The sequence below is a fragment of the Microtus pennsylvanicus genome, chromosome 3 (genome assembly GCF_037038515.1).
Source record: "Microtus pennsylvanicus isolate mMicPen1 chromosome 3, mMicPen1.hap1, whole genome shotgun sequence".
Lineage (NCBI taxonomy): Eukaryota > Metazoa > Chordata > Mammalia > Rodentia > Cricetidae > Microtus > Microtus pennsylvanicus.
This window is the reverse complement of record NC_134581.1, coordinates 130,873,477-130,898,416: the sequence shown is the minus strand read 5'-3', so window position 1 is coordinate 130,898,416 and position 24,940 is coordinate 130,873,477. Positions and strand designations below refer to the sequence as shown.

Sequence of the window (24,940 nt, the reverse complement as noted above, 5' to 3'; positions counted from 1 at the left end):
GGAAGCCGGAGGCCAACAGCAGGTGTCCTCCTTAACCACTCTCTACTTCCTCGTTTTGAGATGGGGTCTCTTACTGCACCTGCAGTGCACGGACTCACACAGACTGGCTGTCCAGCATAGTCCCAGGATCTGCCCGCCCTGGCATCCCACTCCACCTCCACCTGGCACTGAGGTTAAAGAAGTGTGCTTCCATCTTTGATGCGCTTACGTGAGTGTGGAGGATTTGAAGTCATGTCCTCATGCTTATACAGCAAACACCTTAACTAAGATATTTCCTCAGACCCAGAAAATAGTATTTGTAACACACTAAAGTATTCTTCATGTTATAATGAAAATTATTTAATAAATAAATATGCACTTTGAAGTCCAGTACTAAATCCTTTGAGAACCACTGGGCTAGTAAAAGCAGAGGGAAGGGGTTATCAAAACAGAATAGCTGGGCACACCGTCAAGTGCCTAAAATTTGAAGAACTTTGGAGACTAAGGCAGGAGGTCTGCTTGAAGCCATGAGTTGAGGGACAGCCTGGGGAACATAGTAAGTCCCCATTACTTAATTAAGTAAATTATAATTAAAACATAAAAACGAAAGACGTCAATTTTTCAGATTTCACTCCAGATTGTGAAGCACCTCAGGCGAGTGAGAGAAAAGGCAGCGGTGAGCGCAGGGAGGTGGCTGAGGGAGCTGTGAGAAACCCAAGACAAGTGTCAGAAAGACTGAAGGGCTTGTAAGAAAGTCACATCGTTACCTTCATCTTCCATATTTGGAAGCCAAAAGATAATATCTAAAATGGCAAAACAAGAAAGAGCAACATAAACATCAGTTTAGCAATCCAGAGGAAAACACCAGAGAAGATTACCCTGCAGCAGACAGCAGTCCCGGGTCCAGCGTGTGGAGACAAAGGAGGTCCTGCCTCCAGCTAGGTCAGATTGCTTTGCTCAGCTGAAATTCCTTAAAACTTAGTACTGTGGCCTCAACTCATTTTAATTTGATGAAAGTCACACATATATTCACAAGAAAAATCTTCTCTGTGAAAAGTCACATGTCAAGATATCCAACAAAATCGGCTCTGGGAGAAGAAGGGAGGTAATCAGCACTCAGCAATGGTGTAAGGGTGCAAGGTGGACGAAGCACGGTGAGAGTTGGGAAGCCAACAGTCTAAGCCTTGACAGTCTGTGATGGTCTGAACAGGAATGACCTCCATAGAGTCATGTATTTGAATGCTTGGCCCATAAGGAGCGGCACTATTAGGAGATGAGGCTTTGTTGGAATAGGTGTGGCCTTGTTGAAAGAAGTGTGTCACTGTGGAAGTGGGCTTTGAGGTTTTATATGCTCAAGTGTGGCACACAGTGTTCATTCTGCTGCCTGTAAGTCAAGATGTAGAACTCTCAACTCCTTCTCCAACACCATGTCTGCCTGCACACTGCCAAGCTTCCTGTGATGACGATAATGGACTAAGTCTCTGAACTGTGAGCCACCCCACGTAAATGTTTCTTGTGGTCATGGTATGGCTTCACAGCAATAGAATCCCTAAGACACAGTCAATCCCGCTAATGGAACTGGACCCCTAGTTTTAGATGTCAAGGGCTTTACCAACCATAAAAAACAGGTCTATTTCTAATGGTCCAGCTAAGAACATTCTGGTGATTCTGGGGGACGGGGACACCCATCTAAGACCCCAAGTTCATGTGCTCCCCGATTCATCATCTCTTCGGTATTCTCACCAGGCCTGGGGAGCCAGACTTGAGGACTGCAGCTTCTGGGTGGCTTCCCAGTTTAAAGTTCTCAAAGCCTGTACATTTCTCAGCATTCCAGACAGAGCAGACTGATACAAGAAAAGTCGGAATTACAGCTTTTCTTCCCAAGTTCAGTTCAACAATAACTACTATGTCTTACCGAAAGAAATGTTTCGATGTTCTCGTGAACGAAGGAGGCAATGTCTTGCCAGTCCAGAATGTCTCCCAGCCAGCTGTTCTGACGATTAACATGCATCTTGTGCCCTTTGTGCCTTCCAGAGTGTGTCACGTTCTGTGGAGCAAAGCCAGAGACATGCCAGATCTTAATGCATCTGAAAGATTAATGTCTCTTTTGTTTGATACCTGCTTATACACACTTCAGCAGGTACTCACCTATGAAAATCCTTACAAATTTAAGCTATTAAGTAAGGGTTCACCTAAAGACTGGGAGTGCAGGATTTCTGCATTCACATTCTAGGTACTGTGTCTAGCATGATATACATGGTTCCCTCCTGGTTTTGAACTCACAATACTCCTCCGTGTGCACAGCACCCAAAGAGTTCACATATATCTTCTTCATTTCCTTCTGCACCTCCACCTTTTCTTAGTTTCCTACCTTCATCTTTTTCTCCTTTCTCAATCATCTACACAAGGTAAGAGCGGAAAGAGAAGAGACTATTTCAGAGAATCAAACATGGAGGGGGGGGGGGTTGTCAAATTTGTCTGTCTCTCTGTCTGAAAGAAATTTACACAGGCAGGAAACACTGAACTTGAAAGGAAAATGAATAAACAAAATGAGGTTAAGAATGAGAAGCAAGCTCTCAATATTTCGCGTGCCCACCTTGAATGTGACTCTCACACTGTAAGAGCACGAAAGAGAACCCGCCACTCTCCCATGTATAGATCTGTGCTCAAGAATCCAGCACTCCAACAACAATGGGGCTCAAGTAGGGGGATAAGAAAAGCTACATGCTAAGAAGTTCCAGAGTGACCACAGGAAACTAGTAAGATCTTCCTAATTGCTTAGCTCCCCGATAGAATCAAAGAGAAAATACTTTATCTCGTACACCACTATTAGCTTCACCCCCAAGGCGATACTAGTCCCTCCTCTCCTCTCAGAGCAAGACTCACTGTGAAACACATCACTAAGCAAGAAGCTGGAACCTACTACCCTCCTCTCACACGTTCTTCTTGGGAAAAACAGTACTTCTGCCCACTATTCCTAGAACACTGCCCTGAGCAGCCCACCAGACCTGGCATACACAGAACTGCTTCCCAAGTCATTGCTAAGCTTAGTGGTGGCTGTACTTGTTCTACTATAAACCTAAGGTAAAAGTACCTAAAGCTGGCTGGAAATAAACTCTAAAGTTTAGATCCATTTCTGTCTCCTCAAAGAAAAAGGCTTCCGCTGTCTAGAATTCACCTGCCCCTAACAGGACCACTAGCCACACAGAGCTACCAAAATGTGGCTCGCACTAGATCTTAGCTGTGCTGCTGGTTGTAAAGTGCACACTATAGAGTTCAAAGACTTTGCCGTTTTAGGCATATAAAATATCAAATTTTTTTTATTAGATATATACTGAAATGGCAGTGGGAACACTGAATTAAATGAAATATATTATTAAAATTCTCATCTCTTTTTAGTCATTTAATATTTTTGTCTGTGTTTAGTTATTTAATGCAGCTACTAGACAGATTAGTGTCACACAAGTGGCTTGCAGAAGCTTGGGGTGCAGCTCAGTGGCAGATCTTGTGCTTATTAACACATAAGACCCCGGGTTCAATCCCCATCACCAGAAGTACATAAACAGATGCGGCTTGCATTACACCTGCCCTGTCCCGAGCTACTGCAGAGGAGGAGTTATGTTGTGAGCAAAGGATGGAAGGCTTATACCCCAGAGAGACTAACCACCAAAGGAAGCTGACACAAAGGCTTAACTTCTCACTGCCGGAAACTTAAAGTAAAGGAAATTCCAAATTTAATAAAATTCCATTATCAATTAGTCTATACAGCAAAATGATGTTATTAGTTACTGTGGAAACTCTTAGCTAAAAGAACTCACCTTTACAAACCAAGAGTGATACAGTCTGTCCCACAGTTCTAGAACTTGCTTCTCAATCACAGCTGTATTGTTCACCTTATCTCCTAGAATTTTGTGAAGCTAGGAAAAAAAAAGGTATAATCTGTTTAATATTTTAAGTAACAATTCAGTATGATTGATACATACATGCTGAGTCTTTGTCCTAAATCTTAAAAATCTTTAGTCATATTATAACATTTTCTAAAAAGACGCCTCCGTGCTCTAGTGAATTCTCCATCTTCTTTCTCATCCTCCCACTTCTCCTCCTTTTAGGTCGCAGGGTATAAGGGAACAATGCAAATGCGTAATGACCTATTTGACCTTACCTACCCAGAGGAAAACCTTTTCCCTGCAAGCCTACAGCTCATCTGTAATGTTTACATCTTGCATTACTCCTGTATTATTATGGGGTTACTGTACAACTCTTACAGAAAACTTAAGACCTTACACACAAGCACAAATCTTTCTGAGTCAGCTGAGACAGGCCAGGACTGGAAAGACAGGCTTCTGTGAACCTGAACAGAGCAGTACAGCTTACAGACACTGTAGAATTTCATCCTATTTCCTTATTAGAACCATGTTTACAGATCCAAGGAAACATCAGTAGGAGATCATTTGTCTAGCATGTGCAGAACATTTGGTTTAATCCTTAGCATAGGCAAAAAAAAAATTTTTTTTCAAAGACTATTTTATTTTTGTATGTGTATGTAGTGGGCAGGGATAAGGACACACACACACATGGGTGTGGAAACCAAAGGTGGATACCAGGCATCCCCCTCAGTCACTCTCCTTTTAGGGAGTCTCAATAAACCTGGAGTCACCAGTTTAAACTAGACAGGCTTGTCGGTAAGGCCAGAGATCCTCCTGCCTCTACTTCCAGCACTGGGATTACACAGCTCACTGCCACATGTGTGTACACTGGTTTCTTCTTTTGTTCTTTTGTTTTGGAGACTGGGTCTCTCTTATTCGTAGTCTAGGCTGGCCTCCAACGCAGAGATTCACCTGCTTCTGCTTCCAGAATACCAGGATTAAAGGTGTGGATTGGGCTTTATTTACATGGGTGCAGGGGATCAAACTCAGGTCCTCATGCTTCAACACTTCAAGAACAATCTCTCTAGTCCCAAAAACTATTTTAAAAGACAAGCATTAGTTTGTAGTTTTATTTTCTTAAAACAACTAAGCTTTCCTTCTGGGTTTATTTCAAGTATCACCTAAAAGCACTTACTCTAGTTCCGGCCAGACACACACCGACAGAAAGAAACAAGGATTTAGAGTCAGTCACCAGTGAGGACCAAATACACCATGCGGCTGTGAGGATCTGCTGAGCCTGCCCAGTCTGTTTTCTCATCTGGAAGGCAGGTAAACTAGCTCAAAGTACTACAGGAAGCTTAGAATGCTAAATGAACCTAGAAACTGCCAAGCACAGTAAGCAGCGGATACATGATTCAACATGTTTGCACCAGTTCTTTTTTCCTCCACAAAGTCTTATTTAATCACTCGAGTTCTGTGATCATCCCATGCTAGAGCACAAATAAATCAGATCTATCTTGAAAGAAAGTAAAAAGTCAACTTCTCAAGACTGCTTAGGCCACAAGCACTGTTCAGTGTGGTATCCTAAGAGTTTCATTCTACTTTATGGTTCTTGTCCACCTGTAGATGCAAATGCATTTCACAAATGGAAATTGCTCCAAAGAGAATCTTTGCATATCCTCTATCAAAGGAAGAAGTTGCTCTGTAAAAATCCTGCTCACAGAAAGGAACGAGGAAGGTTCACTCCTACCTTGTGGGTTATCCATTCCCGTCCATACTGATATACATTGTTAGCTGCAGAATTAAGTGCTCTTTGGACCACCTGAGCTTCAGGAAGCCAACTGATAGAAAAGACAGAAAGAGAAAATGGAAAATGCCCATTTTTGGTATATTTTTCTAACAATGCTTTGAACTAAAGCTACCAATAACAAATTATTGATCAATCACTAACACAGAGAACATCTGAAACCTAGGCCTGATGATGTCCAGTATTTCCTCACTTCCTTGCCTTGTCGAATGGTAATGTATACCCTGTGTCATTATATGCTGGGCGCATGTATAATATGTTTCTGATTTTGATATTTACAAGAGGATTACAGTTAAAGAGATTCCCATGTGTCTCAGAAGAGACTTTAGACTTTGAAACAAGTTTGAGACTGTTATATACTATGGGGACTTTTGAAGTTGGACTGAAAGTATATTTTGCATTAGGATGTGGCTATAAGCCTCTTTATAAGAGTTGCCATGGTCTCTTCATAGCAATAGAAACCCTAACTAAGACACCTGCCTAGTCAGACAGGAGACATGAATCTAGAGCACTGAGATATTCAACATCTGACAAGAATCTCAAAGTGTGGGTCATGGACAACTAGTACCCAACCTGCCTGGGAACTTGTTAGAGAGGAAAATGCTTGAGCCCAATCCCAGATCTACTGGGAAAAAAAAAACTGTGTACCCTAAGAAGTCCTGCAGGTGTCTGAGACCCACAGGTCTAAGGAAGTGTAAAACTAAGGAAGAATCCAGAAATTAAGAGGCTAAACTAATTTTTTTCCCATCTTTTTTCCACTGATCTTTTGATATGGAGTCTCTTCACAAAGCTCCAGCCACACTAAGAACTGCAAGGTTTCCATATACTAGATACTGGTATCCACAAGTTTAATAGCTCTGGCTCCAATTATCCATGATTCACACGAAAAGACCAAAGCAATAGTATCTATGTGCTTATTTTTCTAAGGCTCAAATATAATGTGTGCTACCAAGCTGGCTCATAGAAAAGAATCAGCGCACTATTACAGTCAACAGCCTCAATTCTTAGGAGCTTCATGGATGTGTATGTATAAGATGATCATACTGAGAAGCTGATTGCTGCTAATAGCCACAAAAGTCAAGATGTCTAGAAAACGTTTTTTCATAAGGAGAAAAAAAAATAAACATGGGGATATGTGCCTGCAATTTTGTTATTTGGGAATTTGAGGAAAGAGTGTCTGAGTGTTAGGTCAGTTAAGTCAGTCTGACCTTCAGAGTAACAGGAGAAACTGTCCCTAATCTTAAGCCTACGTAAGCCTAATCTTAAACCTACTCCCTACACTATTCTAGTTTATCAAAGCTTTGGCAAACCGTATCTCTTCTTTTCCAGTGTAGCTACATCAGTGAACACTGTTCCGCGCACCCAGATGCTGAAACTAGGTCATCCAAGGGTATCCTTTTTCAAAACAGTAGTCTTACTTTGCCCACTCTGGGTGATTTGCTAGAGTTTCATTAATCAGATTGCTTGTGACTTCAATCATATGTACACTTTCTTGATGTACCTGTAATATAAGTAAAAAGAGAAAAAAAATCAGTAAGTAATAAACCTGATTTAAAATATCTTTTTCTACTCTGATAAGATGAAATAATTATATATCTTGGTTTTATGAATTTAGAAGTGACATTTACAAGTTGTTATACACAATGTCCTATGAAAGATATACATATATGCCTTCCCTGTTTTCAAGAAGCTCAACAATCTGCCTTAAAAAAAAACCCTCAAATACTTAACTCATAGACATAATAGACAAAAGCATCTAGTTCACACGTATATACATTAGTACAGATTATGTGCATACTTATGTGTTTTCATATGCAATACCAAAACTGTGAACTAACACAGTAACTGTGCATGGCGAGATACACAGACAAGAAAACCACCGCTATCCTCTGTGTAGTTCTGCATATAGAAAAGCCATTGGGAACAAAAACTGAACTTGCCTTGTTGTGATGGTTTGAATAACAATGGCCCCAAAGGTTCATTCGTTCAAATGCTCAGTCATCAGGGAGAGAACTACTTGGAAGGATCGGTGTGGCCTTGTTAGAAGTGTGTCACTGAGGGTGGGCTTTGGGGTTTTAAAAACCTACACCAGATTTAGGCTGTCTTCCTGCTACCTGTGGAGCAGGATGTAGCTCTCAGCTACCCAGCACCATGTCTGCCCACATGCTGCCATGCTCCCCGCCATAATGAAAAAGAACTAATCCTCTGAAACTAATCAAGCTCCCAATTAAGTGCTTTCCTCTGAAAGAGTTGCTTTGATCCTGCTCTATCTTCACAGCAATAGAACTAATGACTAAGATACTTGCCCAATAACTAACAAAATGAGAGGGATAAAGAGAGGATATACCAAGTTTTCTTTAACACTTTAGTTCACCTAAACTATAGACTTTTTAGGAGTTGCAGTTTCTATTTAACATATCTAAAACCTAAATCTTTAATCAATATAACTTACTTCAAGCTAATACTGACTTACACCCACTTGAAGTAACTGCTCATCAACTCAGCTCCATTTCCCCAGCCCTTTCTTCGTGCTGTGGTATACCACAACACATAACATACACGAATAGCTCATCTTTACAGCAAAAGGTCTATAACAATGTACCACAGGTTTTCTTTACATCGTTACAGTATTTAAACAAACTAAAAGAACACAGAAAAACAAGAAACGTTTCCATATGCCCGTGTGCTTTCCCACTCCCGCCTATGGAACCAAGGTATCTCTGCTGTCCTTCTCTTCGGAAGTCATCTTTCCCTTTGTGTCTGTCTTAGAGATAAGGTCTCCCTATGAGGCTCTGGCTGGGTGACGGCTATGCTCCTCACACTGTAGCTTTCCTTACAGTTCACATCTGCCACCAATGAAGTCTCTGTTGAATTTATCTGGAAATGGTTCTCTTTTACCTTTATTTTTTATGAAAGGGAAGAGAATCAGGTGGGAACTGAAGCCAGTGTCTTGGGCACACTGACCATGTGCTAGGCAACACGGCCATTCTTCAGCTCCTTAACCTTTAAAGAACAGTTTCACCAAACAAAAAATTCTTGGTTGTCAGGCTCATTGTTCTACACCTTTAACTCCACCACTTTGCTTTTTGGTAGGACTTCTCAGTAAGAAAACTTTTAGCAATTGTTTTGTTCCCTGGTGTGTGACGTGGCTACTTCCTTCAAGAGTTTCTTTTTATCTCTGGCTTTGAACAGCTTCACTAGGATGACTGTGTTCATTCTGAGGTTTGTTGAAATCTTTTGAACAAGTTGCTCTGTATCTATCACGAGATGTTTTCAATCCTTTTTTCTTCTAATAGTTGTTTGTACCTTTTTGCCTTCCTCTTCCCAGCTCTTACATGCCAGCTGCATGCTACCAGCATGTTTGCTTGCACCTCTGAGCTCTGGTCACCTCCAGCTAGACTTCGCCATAATTTCACAGCTACAACTGACATCGTTTTCTGGAGAGATGTGAGCAAACACTTAAACACTCCAGACAGAACACTGACAACAAACAAAAAAAAGTATTCCACTCAAGTCTAGCTCAGTTAACCTACAAGTTTAATTCAAATTGCTCATAGACATGTAGGTGAGGTGTTACCTACAAGAAAATGGGCGACTATACAGGTAACTTTAGCACCAAAGGGAAAAGTCATACCCCCGACTCAGTCACTAACATCTTAAATATTCTCAGGAAGAAGAGTCCCCGCGCCATTGGACAGCTGCATTGTGAGCCTGGTAGTTGTTCTGATTTCAGAACAGTAACGGCCATGCCATGCCTGAAGGATGACATTCCAGAAGAGACACCAAGAACACAGGCAGCAAGAACAAAGCAGACGAATGAGGATGCACCAGACACGCAGAGAACAACTCCATCCGAAAAAGCCGCACAGTTTTGCCGTAGAATAATAGTTCCAAGTCAACACAACTTGAGGAATTACCTGGTCGTTCATTTGCCAATGGCTTTAAGTGACATTGATAAGAACTTGATACTGTTTTATTCTTGTTTTTGGAAGAGAGGAAATCACAAAACAGTTTCAGTCTACTGTTGCCCCTAGGATATAGTGCCAAGGTCAAATCCAAAAGGGTTTTCTGACAAATGTGTGCTCAAAACTGAAGGTACACTGAAGACTGACCCTGCAGCTCTTCAGTAAGTTAGAAGAATGGAGTTGTCACTTACTGGAACAGAAAGGCTATGAGAAGAACAGCTTCTGATGTGGCATTTGAGGTACCTGTTAGACACTCAAGTGAATACTATGTTGGTATTCCAGAAAACGATAGACTTTTATCAAAAGAAGATAAGCCATATATCTAATAAACCTCCCTTAAGTTCAGTCCAGTTAAATCATAGACAAGAAAGAAATGGTTCAATATTCATGAATGAAGCTGAGGGAAGCAAAAACTCCCTGCAGCACAGAATAAAGAAAGAAAAGAACTTGACAGATGGGCACGATTGAGATGGGAAGACCCCATGTGAAGAAACAGAGAACAAAAGGGCAGAAAGTGAAACAGCCAACAGAGGAAAGATCTCTCTGCGTAGCACTAGAGGGCTGCAGCTAAAACATGACAAAAACACAGGTGGGCTCGTATCTATACATGTACACGAAGTGACAACACGTGACTGCTGCCTCAGGAGCAGACAGGGGCAGCACACATGCCGGAAGAGACGCAAGTTAGCAGAGTGGGCTGTCAGGGGCAAAAGTAAATAAACCACAATGGGCCTGACTGAAGAAGAGAATTTCTGGGTGGAGACAGCCCACAGCAAGCACAATTCAAGACTTCAGCAAACTGCTGCCACTAGATCATCTACTGGTGACAGTTACTAACGAGTCTGTGTGGACTGTTAGATACCCATGATTTCAGGTACACTTCACAAAACAGAACACCAAAATCTGGAAGTGGAGTCAAGTAAATTCAGATAAATAAAGATAAAAATTCACTGAAAGAGTGGGAGAAACTGCCCTCAGCACAGCACAGCACTGTGAAGATAAAACACAGCTGTGCTCTGGGAATGCCTTTCTCCATGAGAAAGGAAACAATCAGAAATAGGAAACACAATGTAAGCTGGAAGAATCTGAAAAGCAAAAACATAAAGACCCCATGTGAGCTGCCATGTGTTCCTAGTGAGACCTCTCTCCTCCCCATAAGGGAAGTTAAATGGCCTCAGCCTTCTGAGGGTCTCCTATGGGTGTGACTTAAGGACAATAATGGCCATGCCATGGCCAGATGATAGCATTTCAAAATAGACAACAAAAGTACAGGCAGCAAGGACAAAAACAGGCGCGTGGACCTGCAGCAGACTTAAGTGCTCCACAGGAAGCCCAGGGACAGAGCTGAGGCAGAGATTCTGAAGGTAGGTGTACATGGAAGCACTCAGAAAACTGAGGCAGGAGTTGGAGGCTGGTGTTCTGCAGTGAGGGCAGAAGGCATCCAGAACCCCAGGAGAGAAGGAAGGAGGGAACACTGCACTAACCAGCTTAGGAGTCATGAGACTAGTTCAGAAACCACCTATGTTTAAGGCGGCCAAGAGGATGGGAAGGATTATTTTCAGAATTCTTTTTTCTGAAGGTTTGATGACAAAATAAAATGTGATGTGTGCAAAGGAGCTTTAGAAGAAAACCATACTAGGCAGACCCACAGCAAAATTATTAATGAATAAAATGGAAATACTTTAGTAAGTAGAGGTACTTCTGACAAGTCAAATAACATTTTCCATTCGCTTCTGCTAGCTTCTTCTGCATATGCAACTCTAGAAACAAAGCCTTTGTTACAACAAGGTAGCCAGGTGGTGTACTTTACCTTTGCAGTGAGGAGAAGGGCTAAAAGAAGGGTTCCTATTACTAGCAAGAATATGATGAAAATGCTAATAATTTTATCTAACATCTTCTCCAACCAGATGATCATCTGCATGGAAATGAAAAAGAAAAATTACTTATCTTCAAAGTACCACTTAATAAACACTTGTATGTACTAAATATCACAAATACCAGATATTTAGCATTGCAAAGCAAACTAAACCATAATGATTAAAGCAGTAAAAGCTATAAGCAAATTAACTTTAGAAGATTAACTAATAGCATTAATTGGTGCTGTTACGTGGCAAGTTCATTGTCATAGCTTTGAGAAGGCAGTCAACCAGAACATTATCTACATGCACCCCTGAATTCTCACTGTGCTACATCCACATTTCAATCTCTTTCTCAATGTGCTACATCCACATTTCAATCTCTAATTGTGAGACTTGGTAAATACATTCTAAACCAAATGATGACAGTCTTGTCTCATGAGGCTGTTTTATCACTTAACCAACACAAGTGGCTTTAGAGAAAGCATGTGCTCCTTGTGATGGTCATCTCTTAAATAGGAGAAAAGACAGAGAGCAATTAATTCTAAATGCATTTTGCTTTCATTGCATCAGAGTGATAAATACAGTAATTGCTGATGCATGTAATGTTAAGGCAATAATAAATAGCAAATTCAGAGTAATGGTTCCCAGGTACCAGGTTTTGGGAGGTAGATGCAGTTCTAATGAGATGGACAGTAGATGAATAGTTTTTTTGGGTTTTAATTTGTTTTGTTTTTTTAAATGAATGTGCTATGAAGGCTTTTAGATTTTAGAAAAAGTTAAATATATGTGTTTATTTACTGAGGAGGTGCACACAGGTGTCAGGGAGTGAGTATGGCGACAGGAGGACAATGTTTAACAACAGGTTCTCTCCTTCCATCATGTGGCTTTCACAGACTGAACTCGGGTCACTACACTTGGTGGAAGATGGCTTTACCTGCTGAACCATATTGCCAGCCCCAGGACTTTTAGATTTTAGATATTTCACAATAAAATGCTTTTTAAAGTCCTGCTATTCCACTAGAAGTTTTTATTCTATTGAAAGCATAAGTTTTATGACACAACTGTAATTCAATATAGTAGCTGTTCTTTGACTAATAATTAAAATTATGTTCTTCTTAAAATGTTATTTGATATTCTATCTTCGCTAGAACTTCTCTCACCTTTTACATCTTTAACACGTTTTGTGTACAGAATATGCAATGACAGACTTGTACACTTCCTACCATGCAAAGCCACCATTTAAAAGTCAGACTTGATTAGACCAGTACTGCTAATGTGCCATGCTGCAGCCTTCAACCCAAGCATGAGCTGTAATACTGCTAAGTTTTTCCTAATTTAAATTGAAACTATGCTCTCTACACAGTGAGCAACATTTTCTTTTTTAAAAAACCACCGCAACTTTTACATTTATTTCTTCAAAAGTTGAACTCTTCATATGTCTTCCATGAAGAACAGCGCCTTCGTTTAGTGCCATAGTGAACTCAGACACAGAAAGTTAATCTATGATGTTGACACTCAGCTTCAAACACAAGTTAAGCTTCAGTGCATGCTACCAAAGCATCAGAGACAATGCAGAAATTAAAACAAAGGACAAGTTTCTAAGGTATGGAAGGTCAGGTGTCTTACTCTGAAGGTAAGCTTTAAAATCAATGAACTGAGACGTTTGTCATAAGGAAGTAGCTGGACTCTAGTTCCTGAGGCAGCTCCCCAAGGAAAGGGCTGCCTCATTCCTTTCTACAGCCCCCAAACCCAGGAAACCAGGAGTATAGGTTGTATAAGAAACACAAAGTGATTCAGAGTTACTACCAGATTTGTTTCCATGAATAAGTTTCTGAAAGTAATATAGGAAGCGCCCTTAAAAGCACATTTTTAAATTAAAATAATCTACTGAGAAAGCACAGAGCCCTAACCTCCTATCAGGTATCAGTAGCATACAAACCACAGGATTCCACAAATACGCCCACCAATTACAAAAATCAGACTTCATAGTTTCAAGCTAGAGTAGATCTTCACAGCTCCAACTCTGTCAGAAATTAGTACAAAGTACTTGCTTAAGACTTTGGAGACTCTTGTTCTTTCCAACCTGCCACACACTGAAAGGTGCTTTGCAGAGGACCCTATTCAGTTCCCAGCACCAACACGGCAGCTCAACTGTCTTCAACTCCACTTCCAGAGGATGTGATGCTCTCTTCTGGCTCCCAGGGCACCAGGCATACATGTATACATATGTGTACACAGTGCAATACACACATACATACGTACGTACATATGTAATGGGTAAAACACTCATACACATTTCAAACAAGCAAGCAATCAGGACAGAGGAAAAGAAGCAACTGCTGAGCACATGAGTGAACAAGAGCAAAGAGAAGACAGAGGAAGACGGAGTCTCTATGAGAATGCTAGGTGCTTTCTTTCCCAGGAGCTGATCTTCCCCATGCTCACAGAGAGCAAAGCCAAACAAACTGTGACCATTATTGCTGGGCTGTGGAACACACATGGTCTCTATGAATTGTTCCAGTCTTTCTAGGCAATGACCAATTAGTAACCTTTAAGGTTTTGTTTTTAAAAGAAGAGGAACCATTTTAAAATGGTGTGCTAAATATTTCAGATATGGAAAGATGCATTTTAAAAACTTAATTACACTAGTCCTACTCTAAAACTTCTAACACAACTGGCTTTATCAAGTTATTAAGAAATATCATAAGCATGGTAGCACATGCCTTTAATCCCAGCACTCAGGAAGCAGAAGAAGGTGGATCTCTGTAAGTTTGAGGCCAGCCTGGTCTATAGAGCAAATTCCAAGACAGCCGAGACTGTTACACAGAGAAACCCTGTCTCGAAAAACAGAAGAAAAAAATAAAAACAAAAACAAATATCCTTGTGCCTTTCTCTAGAACACACACAGACATGTGGACTGCATCCCAACTACACACCAATGCTTTGAATACACTACACAAAATGAAAGACAGCAGTTACTTGCTCCCTTAGGAATCTTAAACTAACTCTGCTTTTCAGCTATATAATAAGTTTATAAATTGGGTTTCTAACTCATTTAGTCCATTGAGGGTCGATCAAATAAAACAATGAACTTAATTCTTCTTTCTACCTTATCTTGAGGAAAATTCATTCCAATACACACCAACTAGGGAAACATACATAATCACTTTATTTTGATTAAAGATCAATAATAAAATAATAAAATGTGTGTTATACTCTCTATATATTCTAACTAGATATCTAGATAAATATAGATAGATGATAGATAAATAGATAGATAGACAGACAGTCAGTCAGTCAGATAGATAGGATTATACTCACCTCCTGACACTACCTAGGCTTATAGGAAACAAGGGAATAGACAACCATGTAGATATAGAATGAAGTATATAATATATTTTACATTGCTTACTTGAAATCCAGTTTAAAAACTTTAGGTATTGTCAAATCTCCCCATTTCTTCACTTCAATGGGGTTGAGGAAGCAAATTTTAATCTCCATATTTAAAAGTCCAGATATTTGGCTCTAGCAGTGTATGACAGCTTGCCATGCTCAAGGTCTGAATTTGACCCACAGCACCACAAAAACAAATACTGAATAAGTTAATAAATATGAGTAAGTAAACAAAAAACGAAAAGACGTGACTATGGTATAATTCCCATCTTTAAGGTCTGTTACAGAATTTTTACTGAACCTAACTAAGTCTTGTGTTTAAACAGAAAGCACATAAATGATGCCACCTCTTGCAAACTGGTCCTAAGGATTGAAAGCCAGTCAAACACTGCTCTGTCGTGACTAAACGTCAGAGGCACAGCATTCCTCATAAGTAGGCCAGCATTAGGAATTTGTATGAAATGCGCCTACCACAGTGCCATACCAAAGCATAGAGAGCAGTTCCTACAGACAACTTCAGGACTAATGAAACACAAAGCTAGATGTTAGAGAAGGAAGGAAGGAAGGAAGGAAGGAAGGAAGGAAGGAAGGAAGGAAGGAAGGAAGGAAGGAAGGAGAGGAAAATCTGTTTCTGGGATGCTGGATTCACAGTTAATTTTTGTCACCTTGACACAAGCTAGAGTCATTTGAGAAGAGGGAACCTCAATTAAGAAAATGCCCCACCAAGACTGGTTTAGGGGGAAGCCTATGGAGCATTTTCTTAATTTATAATTGATGTAGGAGGGCCCAGCCCACTGTGGGCGATGCCACCCATGGGCAGATGGTCCTGAGTTGTATCAATAAGAAAGCTGAGCAAGCCAGGAGGAGCAAACCAGGAAGCAGTATTTCTCCATGATGGACTATTATTGAGACACACAAGCTGAAATAGATCCTTTCCTCCCCAAGTGGTGATTTATCAAAATAAAAGCCCAAGCTTTGACAATTTGTTTAAAAAAAAAAAAAAGACAAATTCAACAAGTGTTTTACAGATTTGTCAGTTTTAAAAGTTCCTGTGCCATTTATAAAAAAATATAGTTTTCTTCCTCTACCATAACCATAGCTTAATGTGTTTCACAAACCAAAGGAACCTACAGCTGGGTTTGGTGGGAGATGTCCACAATGCTAGCACTCGGGAGACTGAGGCAGGAGGATAGAAGCCAGGCTAGACTACAGAGCAAGACTCGAAGAAAAAAAGAGAAAGAGACCAGAGTCACCCCATTAATGAGGAAAGGCAAAAAAATCAATTCTATGGACAGAAGTGCTATGAGACATAACTTCTTAAATACTTGAACAAAGGGGCCTATTCATATCTAAGAGTTTGTGGAAGTTTCAGAAAATGACTCTATGGCAGAATTCATATTTCACGACCTTCCATAGCTTATAGTTTGAATTTTAAAAACAAATCTTAGTTTGACATGTGGACAGAAACACAGAATGAGAAAGGAGATGCTGAGGGGTGGGGCAGGGTATAAAATCCAGTAGTGAAAACCACACCCACATGTTTATTACCTTCTTATTTAGCCAGTGCCAGAGCTGGAGGACAGGGGAGGTGAGAGAAGATAAGAACAGTGGGATATCATTAGAGAATGCAACAACAGCAGGAGAGAAAGTCTCTAAGAGCAGGGAGGAGGCTGTCGGGAAAGGAGAGGAAGGAACAGTGCAGCACAGGGCTTGACGCGATGCTGTGTTCCAGTCAGGATGGTGGAATGACAACTGCAAGCGTTCCTGTAGCACCTGTGCAGCCACAGCCCCTCCTGTGCAGAGCCTCTGCACAGCCAGTCCCTCTACCTATAGTGCCTGCCTAAGCTCAGTCAGCTCTGCCGACTTCCCTGCCCCTGGGCAACCAAGGGCATTCTCACACTGTGCTCCCACCGTGTCACAGGGATGAGAAGCTATACAAACTGTGGTCATAGCTGAATACATCAGACACATAAGATCTTGCTTATATTAACTCAGCAAACACAACCACATTATGAGGTAAGTGTTATCGTACCCATTTTGTTAACAATGAAACCGAGGCACAGAGAAGTAGCATCTGTCCAAGGTCACAGGGCTAGTAAATAACCAAAGTGGGAGCCAAAGGTGGAGTGTGGGCTTAACTACGAAGTTCTCGGAAATTACCAATCTGGGCAGTAAATCAAGCTTCTGTTTCTGGGGGTCAAGGACTGGTTAAGCTGTCCTGTAACTCAGCACAGTATCTGACAAAAAGAATCACTCCAAAATATCCCTGCTCTGAGCCACCATCTCATTACCTAGACTTAAAACAAGTCGCTTCTCTCTGGGTTTCACTCTGGTCCTTAGCAAGAGAAGTCAATCTAGATGCTCTCTCCTTTAACAAGAAAAATAACTACAATTGTGCTTCATTTAAGTGTGCCCTATCTCATATGAACCATAATTCTAAGCTTTAAAGTTTCATGGAGAATTAGATTTGAAGTACATTATTAACATGTTATGAAATGGATCATTTCAAGCCATGGAACACATAAAATCCACTGAAGCAGCCAATCATACAATACCTTGCTATCAACTTTTAGTAAGAACTTTCCAAGCCCGATAATTGGCCATGGTGCTAACGCCTCCTGCCGCTCCTTCAGGAAGCACTCGACAACCTGCCACCACACGCGGCAGCGTTTCTCCAGGAAGCCCACCACTCCGAAGTGAATCACCAGCTTTTTAATTATCCAGACTACAGAGAAGAAACAAACACAAAGAACACAGATTTCAAAGCAGAACATGAAAAAGTTCCTTGGTTTCCATTCTAAATAGCAAAACCAGTACTAAAACAAGATCATGCAGGAAAGGAAAGAGGAGGATCACAGGTATTTTAAACAGAAGGAACTAGCCAAGTGTCTTAGTTGGGGTTTTTACTGTTGTGAAGATAGCATGACCATGGCAAATCTTATAAAGGAAACCATTTAATTGGGGATGGCTTACAGTTTCAGAGGTTTAGTTCATTACCATCATGGTGGGAAGCATGGTGGTTTGTAGGCATGGTGCTGGAGAAGGAGCTGAGAGTTCTTCAACTCAATCCACAGGCCGCAGAAAGAGGCTGAGACTCACAAGATGTGGCATGAGCTTCTGAGACCTCAAAGCCTGCCCCCACTGACACACTTCCTCCAACAATGCCACACCCACTTCCACAAGGCCACACCTCCTTATAGTGCCACTTCCTTTGAGTCAAGCATTCAAACACACGACTCTATGGGGGCCATTCCTATTCAAACCACCACATCAGGTACACTTTCAGGTAAGCCCCACTAGCTAAACATCAGCTTCTTTTTGGAGCTGAATCCCAGGGTCAGTCAGGGTCCACTGTCTAGCCTACAAACATCATGAACTACAATGGCCTTCATAACTTCCCTCTTCCTAAGGAACACTGGGTCCTGACATTTACTGACGACCTTGGCTATTACAGCTGCTCTTCCCCAGGGGCTTTGTACCACTGCTTTTTCAACTGTGCTCCTGTTTCCTCACATGATGCTGTTCTGTACAACCTCTCTATTCGGCAGATGAACAAACCGTTAACGCAACTAGGAAGAGGCCGGAAGGCTGCTCATTAATGAGGGTGGACCTATGTAGTTGTCTCTTCCCACTATAATGTCTCTAACTCCTGGGACCAATATTCTTAAGCCCAACCTTGTAATTTGCAGGGCCAGTGTGGTGGTTTGAATGAGAATGGATCCCATAGGTTTATAGATTTGAATGTTTGATCCCCAGTTAGCAGAACTGTTTGGGAAAGATTAAAAGGTGTGGCCTTATTGGAGGAAGTAGACACTAGGAGTATGCTTTAACACTTCCAAAGTCCATGTCATTCCCAGATTGTACACTGTGTGTTGTGTGTGCCTGCCTGTCTCTCTGCCTCATAGCTGTTCTCTAACATGTAAGCTCTCAGCTACTACTCCAGCTCCACGACTGCCTGCCTGCTGCCATGCTCCTCACCATGCAGGCCATGGACTCTAGCCCTCTGCAACGATGATGGGCCTCTAACTAATGTTCTCTTTTGTAAGCTGCCTTGCTCATGGTGTTGTGTTTCAGCAAGAGAAAAGTCAAAGACTCAGAATGACATAACAGTTCAAAAATTTTGGGGTTTTTTTGCTTTGTTTTCATAGGTTTTAAAACAGGGTCTCCCTGGCTGTCCTGGAATTCTCTAGGGCTCTTGCAGAGGACATGGGCACATGTGGCTTACAAGTGTCTGAAACTCAAGTTCCAGAGGATCTAATACCCTTTTGGGGCCTCTACAGGCACACATAGGCAGGCAAACACTCATATACATGAAATAAAAATAAATATTTTTCTCATGACCTAAGTACAAACATACAACTGTTTTAAGATGGCTATAAAATTATGTCAAATATTAAAATCCCATGGCAAGAAAAGGAGGAAAAAAAGCCTGTGGCAACAAGATAAAACATTAACCAAATAACAACCTCCAACAGGTACCGGCAGCAGCTGCACAATCCACAGATTCAGCCAGAGCTGGACAGCAATGATGGCCCACACAAGAGACACAAAGTAAATGTCACTCGTTTTCTTCTTTCTGAGAAATGACCCCATCTCGGGCCTCTGTCTGCCCAAAGTAGGTGAAGGAGAAGAGGGTGAGGAACGGGAGGATGATGAAGAAGAAGCAGACAATGCTGGGGGAGGCTCTCCCCTGTCCGTGGTTTCTAAAAAACACAAAAACATAAAGTCACACACGGAGACAAGAGCAATATAAATATACTGCACTGGCATCTGTAGCAGGATCTCACTGGGTTCAAGAGACAGAAGATTTGGACTGAAAGTAATTTGTGGAAACTGTCTCATCAGCAGGGTTTTGATCTAGGGAAATCAGATTTTCTGGGAGATAGCAAATGTTCTAACTTTTACTCTATATGAATTAAATATTTTTGAGATTCATTTTTATTGTATTTGTATGGATGTTTTGCGTGCGTGTGTCTGTGCTCACTGGTCAAGGCTAAAAGTGAAGAACAGTAACTATTACCTAAGTATCATCCTTCTCTGATTTGAAAACATGGTTTCACATGTCTAGGAACAATATGTGTTTCTTCTACTCTGACTGGCTTTTTCCTAAATCCTACCTTCCTTAACACATGTAGTTAGTCAGTTCTTTCAAAAATACCTTGCTATATTGGGGGAGCTGGTAAAGTGTTTGGCACATAAGCATAAGTACTTGGGTTTGAATCCCCAACACCCACGAAAAAGGGCTACAATGTGTGACTGCAATCCCAGCACTGGAAAAGTAGGGACAGGGAAATCTCTGGAGCTTGCTGGCAAGCAAACCAAGTCAAATTGTTAAGCTGCAGGTGCCACAAAAGACCTTACCTCAAAAATTAAAGAGTGACTGAGGAAATACTGACCTCGAACTCTGGCTTCTACACACACATGCATTCACTACACACACATATACTAACCATATGCACAAAAAAAAAAGTTTGCTGTAATAATCTTAACTTCTAATTACCCCTGGCACTAACAGGCATCTCAGCACAAACTGGGACAGACTTACACACTTCTGAACTCCGTCAAAGTGTGGAATGATACAGCCCTAAACCTGGTATGAATCTACCAGGGGGATCTAACAGAAGCCAGGCTCTACAGAGCAACCAGAGGGCCTGCTCTGAGAAGCCAGTAAATAGATACCGTATAAGGCATTCAAATTGTACTCTTACTGTGAGACAAGAAAAAGAATACCAGGGAAGTAAAAAAGAAAAAAAAATGAATGTATAAAATGTGGAAAGGAGGGCTGGAGAGATGGCTCAGAGGTTAAGAGCATTGCCTGCTCTTCCAAAGGTCCTGAGTTCAATTCCCAGCAACCACATGGTGGCTCACAACCATCTGGAATAAGGTCTGGTGCCCTCTTCTGGCCTGCAGGCACACACAGACAGAATATTGTATACATAATAAATAAATAAATAAATATTTTAAAAAAAATGTGGAAAGGAAAAACACCCCACTATAGACAGGGAGTTGGGAAGTGAAGGAAACGCATAAAAAACAGTACAAAACTAAACAAGGTAGAACTGACTGCTGGAAAAGGAGCACTGAATAAAAAAACCTAGATAAGGAGAGCACAGAGTTGGGGTGGAACTATGTACGGTAAATGGGACACTAAGCGAAGAGCAGTGTAAGTGTGAGACATAAGAAAAGCATGTTTTCAAAAGGCAAGGGAAAGAACCAGGATAGGAAGCCCAAAGGCAAACAATCAGAAGCATGGGAACACAAACAAACAAACAAGGAGGGTTACACTGTAAAACAGGAAGAGAGCAGAGCTGGGGAGCACCAGCAAGCCTGAGGTCCACTCTGCCACCAGGCTGCTCTTCACTCTCCTGTCTCCCTCTATCTCATTTTCTAGAATGAGTCTGAGCACTTCATGACGTCAGTCACCTGCGGGCTGAGTGGAGGGCTGGTCTTCACTGCCTGACTCATAGCCTGTGATGGAGATGGCCAAGTTTGCAAGAGTAGACGCTGCCATGGAGATCACTTGTCCTGGTAATTCTGCCCCTGTAAAGGGTGGGGGTGGGGAGGAAGAAACACATTTTTTTTAAAAAAAAAATCCTTAAAACAAATGAAAAAAAGCAGGAACTAACCCCTGCCAATTTAAACCAAAACTATTTTCAATAGCAACAAACTAAAAGTGATTTCTCAGCCACTGTGGGTCATTACCAAGAAAGAATACTTCAAAACTGTCACCTACAAGTCCCCGAACATTCTTTCTTCTTCATTTGAGAGCCCAATGATGGTAAGTATGCCAGATACTTCACCTAAACCACTAAATTCAAAATGCTAGGCTTTTATAACTTTACAAGATGATTTCAATGCACATTTCTGCTGGAAAACTTTGCACACCAAGTCTGAGAGCTTCCGGGTTAAACTGGCTTGTACTATTTTGTATTATTAGGTGCTAATACAGTATGGGACAAACCACATTTCCTGTTCATAGTAAGGACATAACATAAATGAATATGTAAATATATGGATGAATATTGTGCAAAAACAGTCTACAAAGTACAAACTTCAACAAAGGAGGCAAAACCCACTATTGGAAAATCTAAACATGATGGGAGTTGGGTCATCTTTCTATCTGTTGTTTCATTGGTTAATTAATAAAAGAAAACTGCTTGGCCCTGATAGGACACAAAATTAGGTAGGCAGAGTAGACGGAACAGAATGCTGGGAGAAAGAAGCTGAGCCAAGGAGTCGCCATGATTCTCCCACCCGACACAGCCACAGGTTAAGATCTTCCCTGGTAAGTAAGCCACCTCGTGGGCTACACAGATTATTAGAAATGGGGTAGATCAATATGTAAGAGCTAGCCAATAAGAGGCTGGAACTAATGGGCCAGGCAGTGTTTAAAAGAATACAGTTTCCGTGTAATTATTTCGGGTAAGGCTAGCCGGGTGGAGGGGATGCAGCCCCGCCACTCATATTACTACACTAAACATTACTTGGTCCCCTGGTGTAGCACAAATTTTAATTGGTTTTAATAAGAAAACGCCATGTCAGATATGCTAAAAGATCAGAGAAGCAGAGCAGCCAGTCACTAGTTCTGACCTCTACCGAATCCTCAGATCAAATGGACTGAATCTACTTTTAAACCTATCATATCCACCCTATAAAATTCCTGCTGGATAATACCAAAGTGTATCATTTGCAATGGATTCAAATCAAGCATCTACTGGCAAGTGAGGCATGTCTTTGATGGTCGGTCACTTAACAGGCTATGCAGACAGGGTAGACTGGCTCATACAGCACCAGGTTCTAGTATATTTTCTTACACGCTAGAAGCTATTTCTTAAGTGTCATATGCGGCAGCCAAAGTGTCATATGCAAAGCAGTTTCCATCAAGCAAGTACACCTGTGCACTATTGGTAACAGAATGAAACACTCTCATTTGAAAGCCACACAGCTCCCACAACAAACACTCTGCAGGCCAGTGACTTTTCTGCAGCAACTCAGAAAACGTCCCTGAGTTCCTAAAGACTGGTTTCTAAGTTAATGGCAAGCAGCAGGCATGGTCTTCTGTCTAGAACACTTCTGTATTTGTTGAGCACCTCCCCCAACCACACTGTTTCCATCTATGCCAAAGCCATGAATAGGTGTTTGGCTTTGCCAAAAAAAAAAAAAAGTGTAATTTCCAGTTGCTAATGAGTACCCCTCCCTACTCGTACTAGCTGCAGTGGATTCTACAACAGAAGGACACTGGCCATTCTAACCAAACCATGGCCACTCACACAGATAGGACCTTACTTTTAGAAAGCATGACAACAGAGAAGTCTGCCAATCATGGAAAATAAAACAACTCTTCAGTAAGTTAAAGAATCATTAGCTCCAATTAACCCCATACACCCACAAATTAAAGACTGCCATCTGCCTGAGATAAGAAGCCAGAGTCGCAAGTGGTCACTGAAATGCAGAGCCACCTGGCTCAACCATGTCCTAGCACAGCCTCCAATAAATGCCCCTGCGGCCTGAGTTTATTTTAAGGCACTCAGAGAGAACTGTCACTCACAGTCTAGGAAGAAGACATAAACTGTGTCTGTAAGGGGACTTCAGTCCTTCTGCAGTCGTCTACAGACCACGTGAGTCTATACAAGGGCAAGCATCAACCGCGGGAGGAAGGAGGTTCCTTCACATCTGATGTATACTCATTGTCTACGAGTACCATGTGCTGGGGATAAAGACAGGCAGACAATTCCCAAGTCTAGTAAAGAGACATACCTGCATTAAAGACCCACATAAAGAACAAGAGACAAATTATGACCACTACACATGGTGTAGGTGTTTTATTAGCTCTTAAGACAAGAAACCTGTAATAATCTGGAAAATTAGGGAAGGGTTTGCTCTTTACATTTGTATTTATTTATTTTTTATTATGTTTGGGTGCTTTCCCTACAATGTATGTCTATATACCGCATGTGTACAATGCCCACAAAGGCCAAAAAGAGGTGTCAGAACCCTGGAACTGGAGTGACAGATGTTTCTGAGCCACCATGTGGATGCTGGGAACTAAACTTAGGTCCTCTGTAAGAGCAGCCAGCGCTCTTAGCCTCTAAGCCATTCCTCAAACCCCAAGGGAAGGGTTCTCTTTAAAAATGAAAATATAGTTGATATTGTAAGCAAGGAAAGGGAATCAACCAAACGAATGCCAAGAATAACCTCAGGCTAAAAGGAACCTATCAGGAAGGCTATGGAAAGAGGTTGACATGAGAACAGTAACAAAAATGTCAGTATATTGAGGACACGGACGGCTAGAGGGACGATGACCGAATGAAAAGCTATAACCATACACCAAATGACATTGGCACAGAGATCATACTGAGAGTTTTACTCTACCCAAAGAATAGGAAAGCACTGGAAACGTAAGCAGGGCAGTAATCTCCACCTCCATCTTCTGAAATAGAGTAGAGAATATACAGACTCATGTGTAGCTCTAGAAGTGACCCCTGCAGGCTTTTTGCTCAGTTTCTACAACAGCAACATCTTCAAAACTGTAGTGCAATACTCCAGTCAAGACAGCAGCGGTGGCGCGAGCCATGTAAGCGTCCTCAGTACAAGCATCCTTCCCCTGCCCTCTCAGGACCCACACAGTGGCCTCCTGTCTTTAAGTAAGCAACCAATTCTGAGATGTACTAAGTTCACTCTCGCTTTTCTGGGGGACAGATGAGAGGAAACCTAGACACAGTCTGCAGCGGGTACGGAGTGGAGGCATTAAGGGGAACGCATGCAGTGATAAACTCACAGATCACAGCCGAAGGTGCCCTCCTCTCCAGGTTATCCCACGGGGAACTGTAAGAGGCCAGGGGTGAAGATTCTGGAAACTGGCGTTTTACTAAGACTTGGAGATAAAAGTTTCATAAACTGACTACAGCAGAGATCTCAGGAAGACCCCCCCAAAAAAATCACAGTGTGGGGACACCTAATAACCCTGACAGTAAAGCAGGGGGAGGGGGAAAGATAGGTGGGACAATTTCCAGTCAAAATACAATATAAGACAGTGCTCTCTCCTCTGAAGTAAGCAACAGTCAGTGGTCC

The 24,940-nt window shown here is 41.5% G+C and overlaps 1 protein-coding gene across 4 annotated transcripts in view; it reads right to left on the bottom strand.

Annotated features, from left to right (window-relative positions):
* The window catches only part of Tmem245 (transmembrane protein 245), a 77,081-nt gene that overhangs the window by 30,836 nt on the left and 21,305 nt on the right, over positions 1-24,940 (bottom strand). Inside the window, exons 4-13 of one of the 4 annotated variants that reach the window (XM_075967180.1) lie at positions 21,293-21,409; positions 19,336-19,572; positions 17,425-17,594; positions 16,418-16,441; positions 11,428-11,532; positions 7,071-7,153; positions 5,596-5,686; positions 3,798-3,896; positions 1,895-2,026; positions 747-782 (exon numbers count right to left, since the gene is read on the bottom strand). In XM_075967180.1, the coding sequence (XP_075823295.1) occupies positions 747-782; positions 1,895-2,026; positions 3,798-3,896; positions 5,596-5,686; positions 7,071-7,153; positions 11,428-11,532; positions 16,418-16,441; positions 17,425-17,594; positions 19,336-19,572; positions 21,293-21,409 (1,094 nt within the window). The remainder of the gene's footprint in view (positions 1-746; positions 783-1,894; positions 2,027-3,797; positions 3,897-5,595; positions 5,687-7,070; positions 7,154-11,427; positions 11,533-16,417; positions 16,442-17,424; positions 17,595-19,335; positions 19,573-21,292; positions 21,410-24,940) is intronic. The other 3 variants (XM_075967181.1, XM_075967182.1, XM_075967183.1) reach the window with 3 other exon arrangements.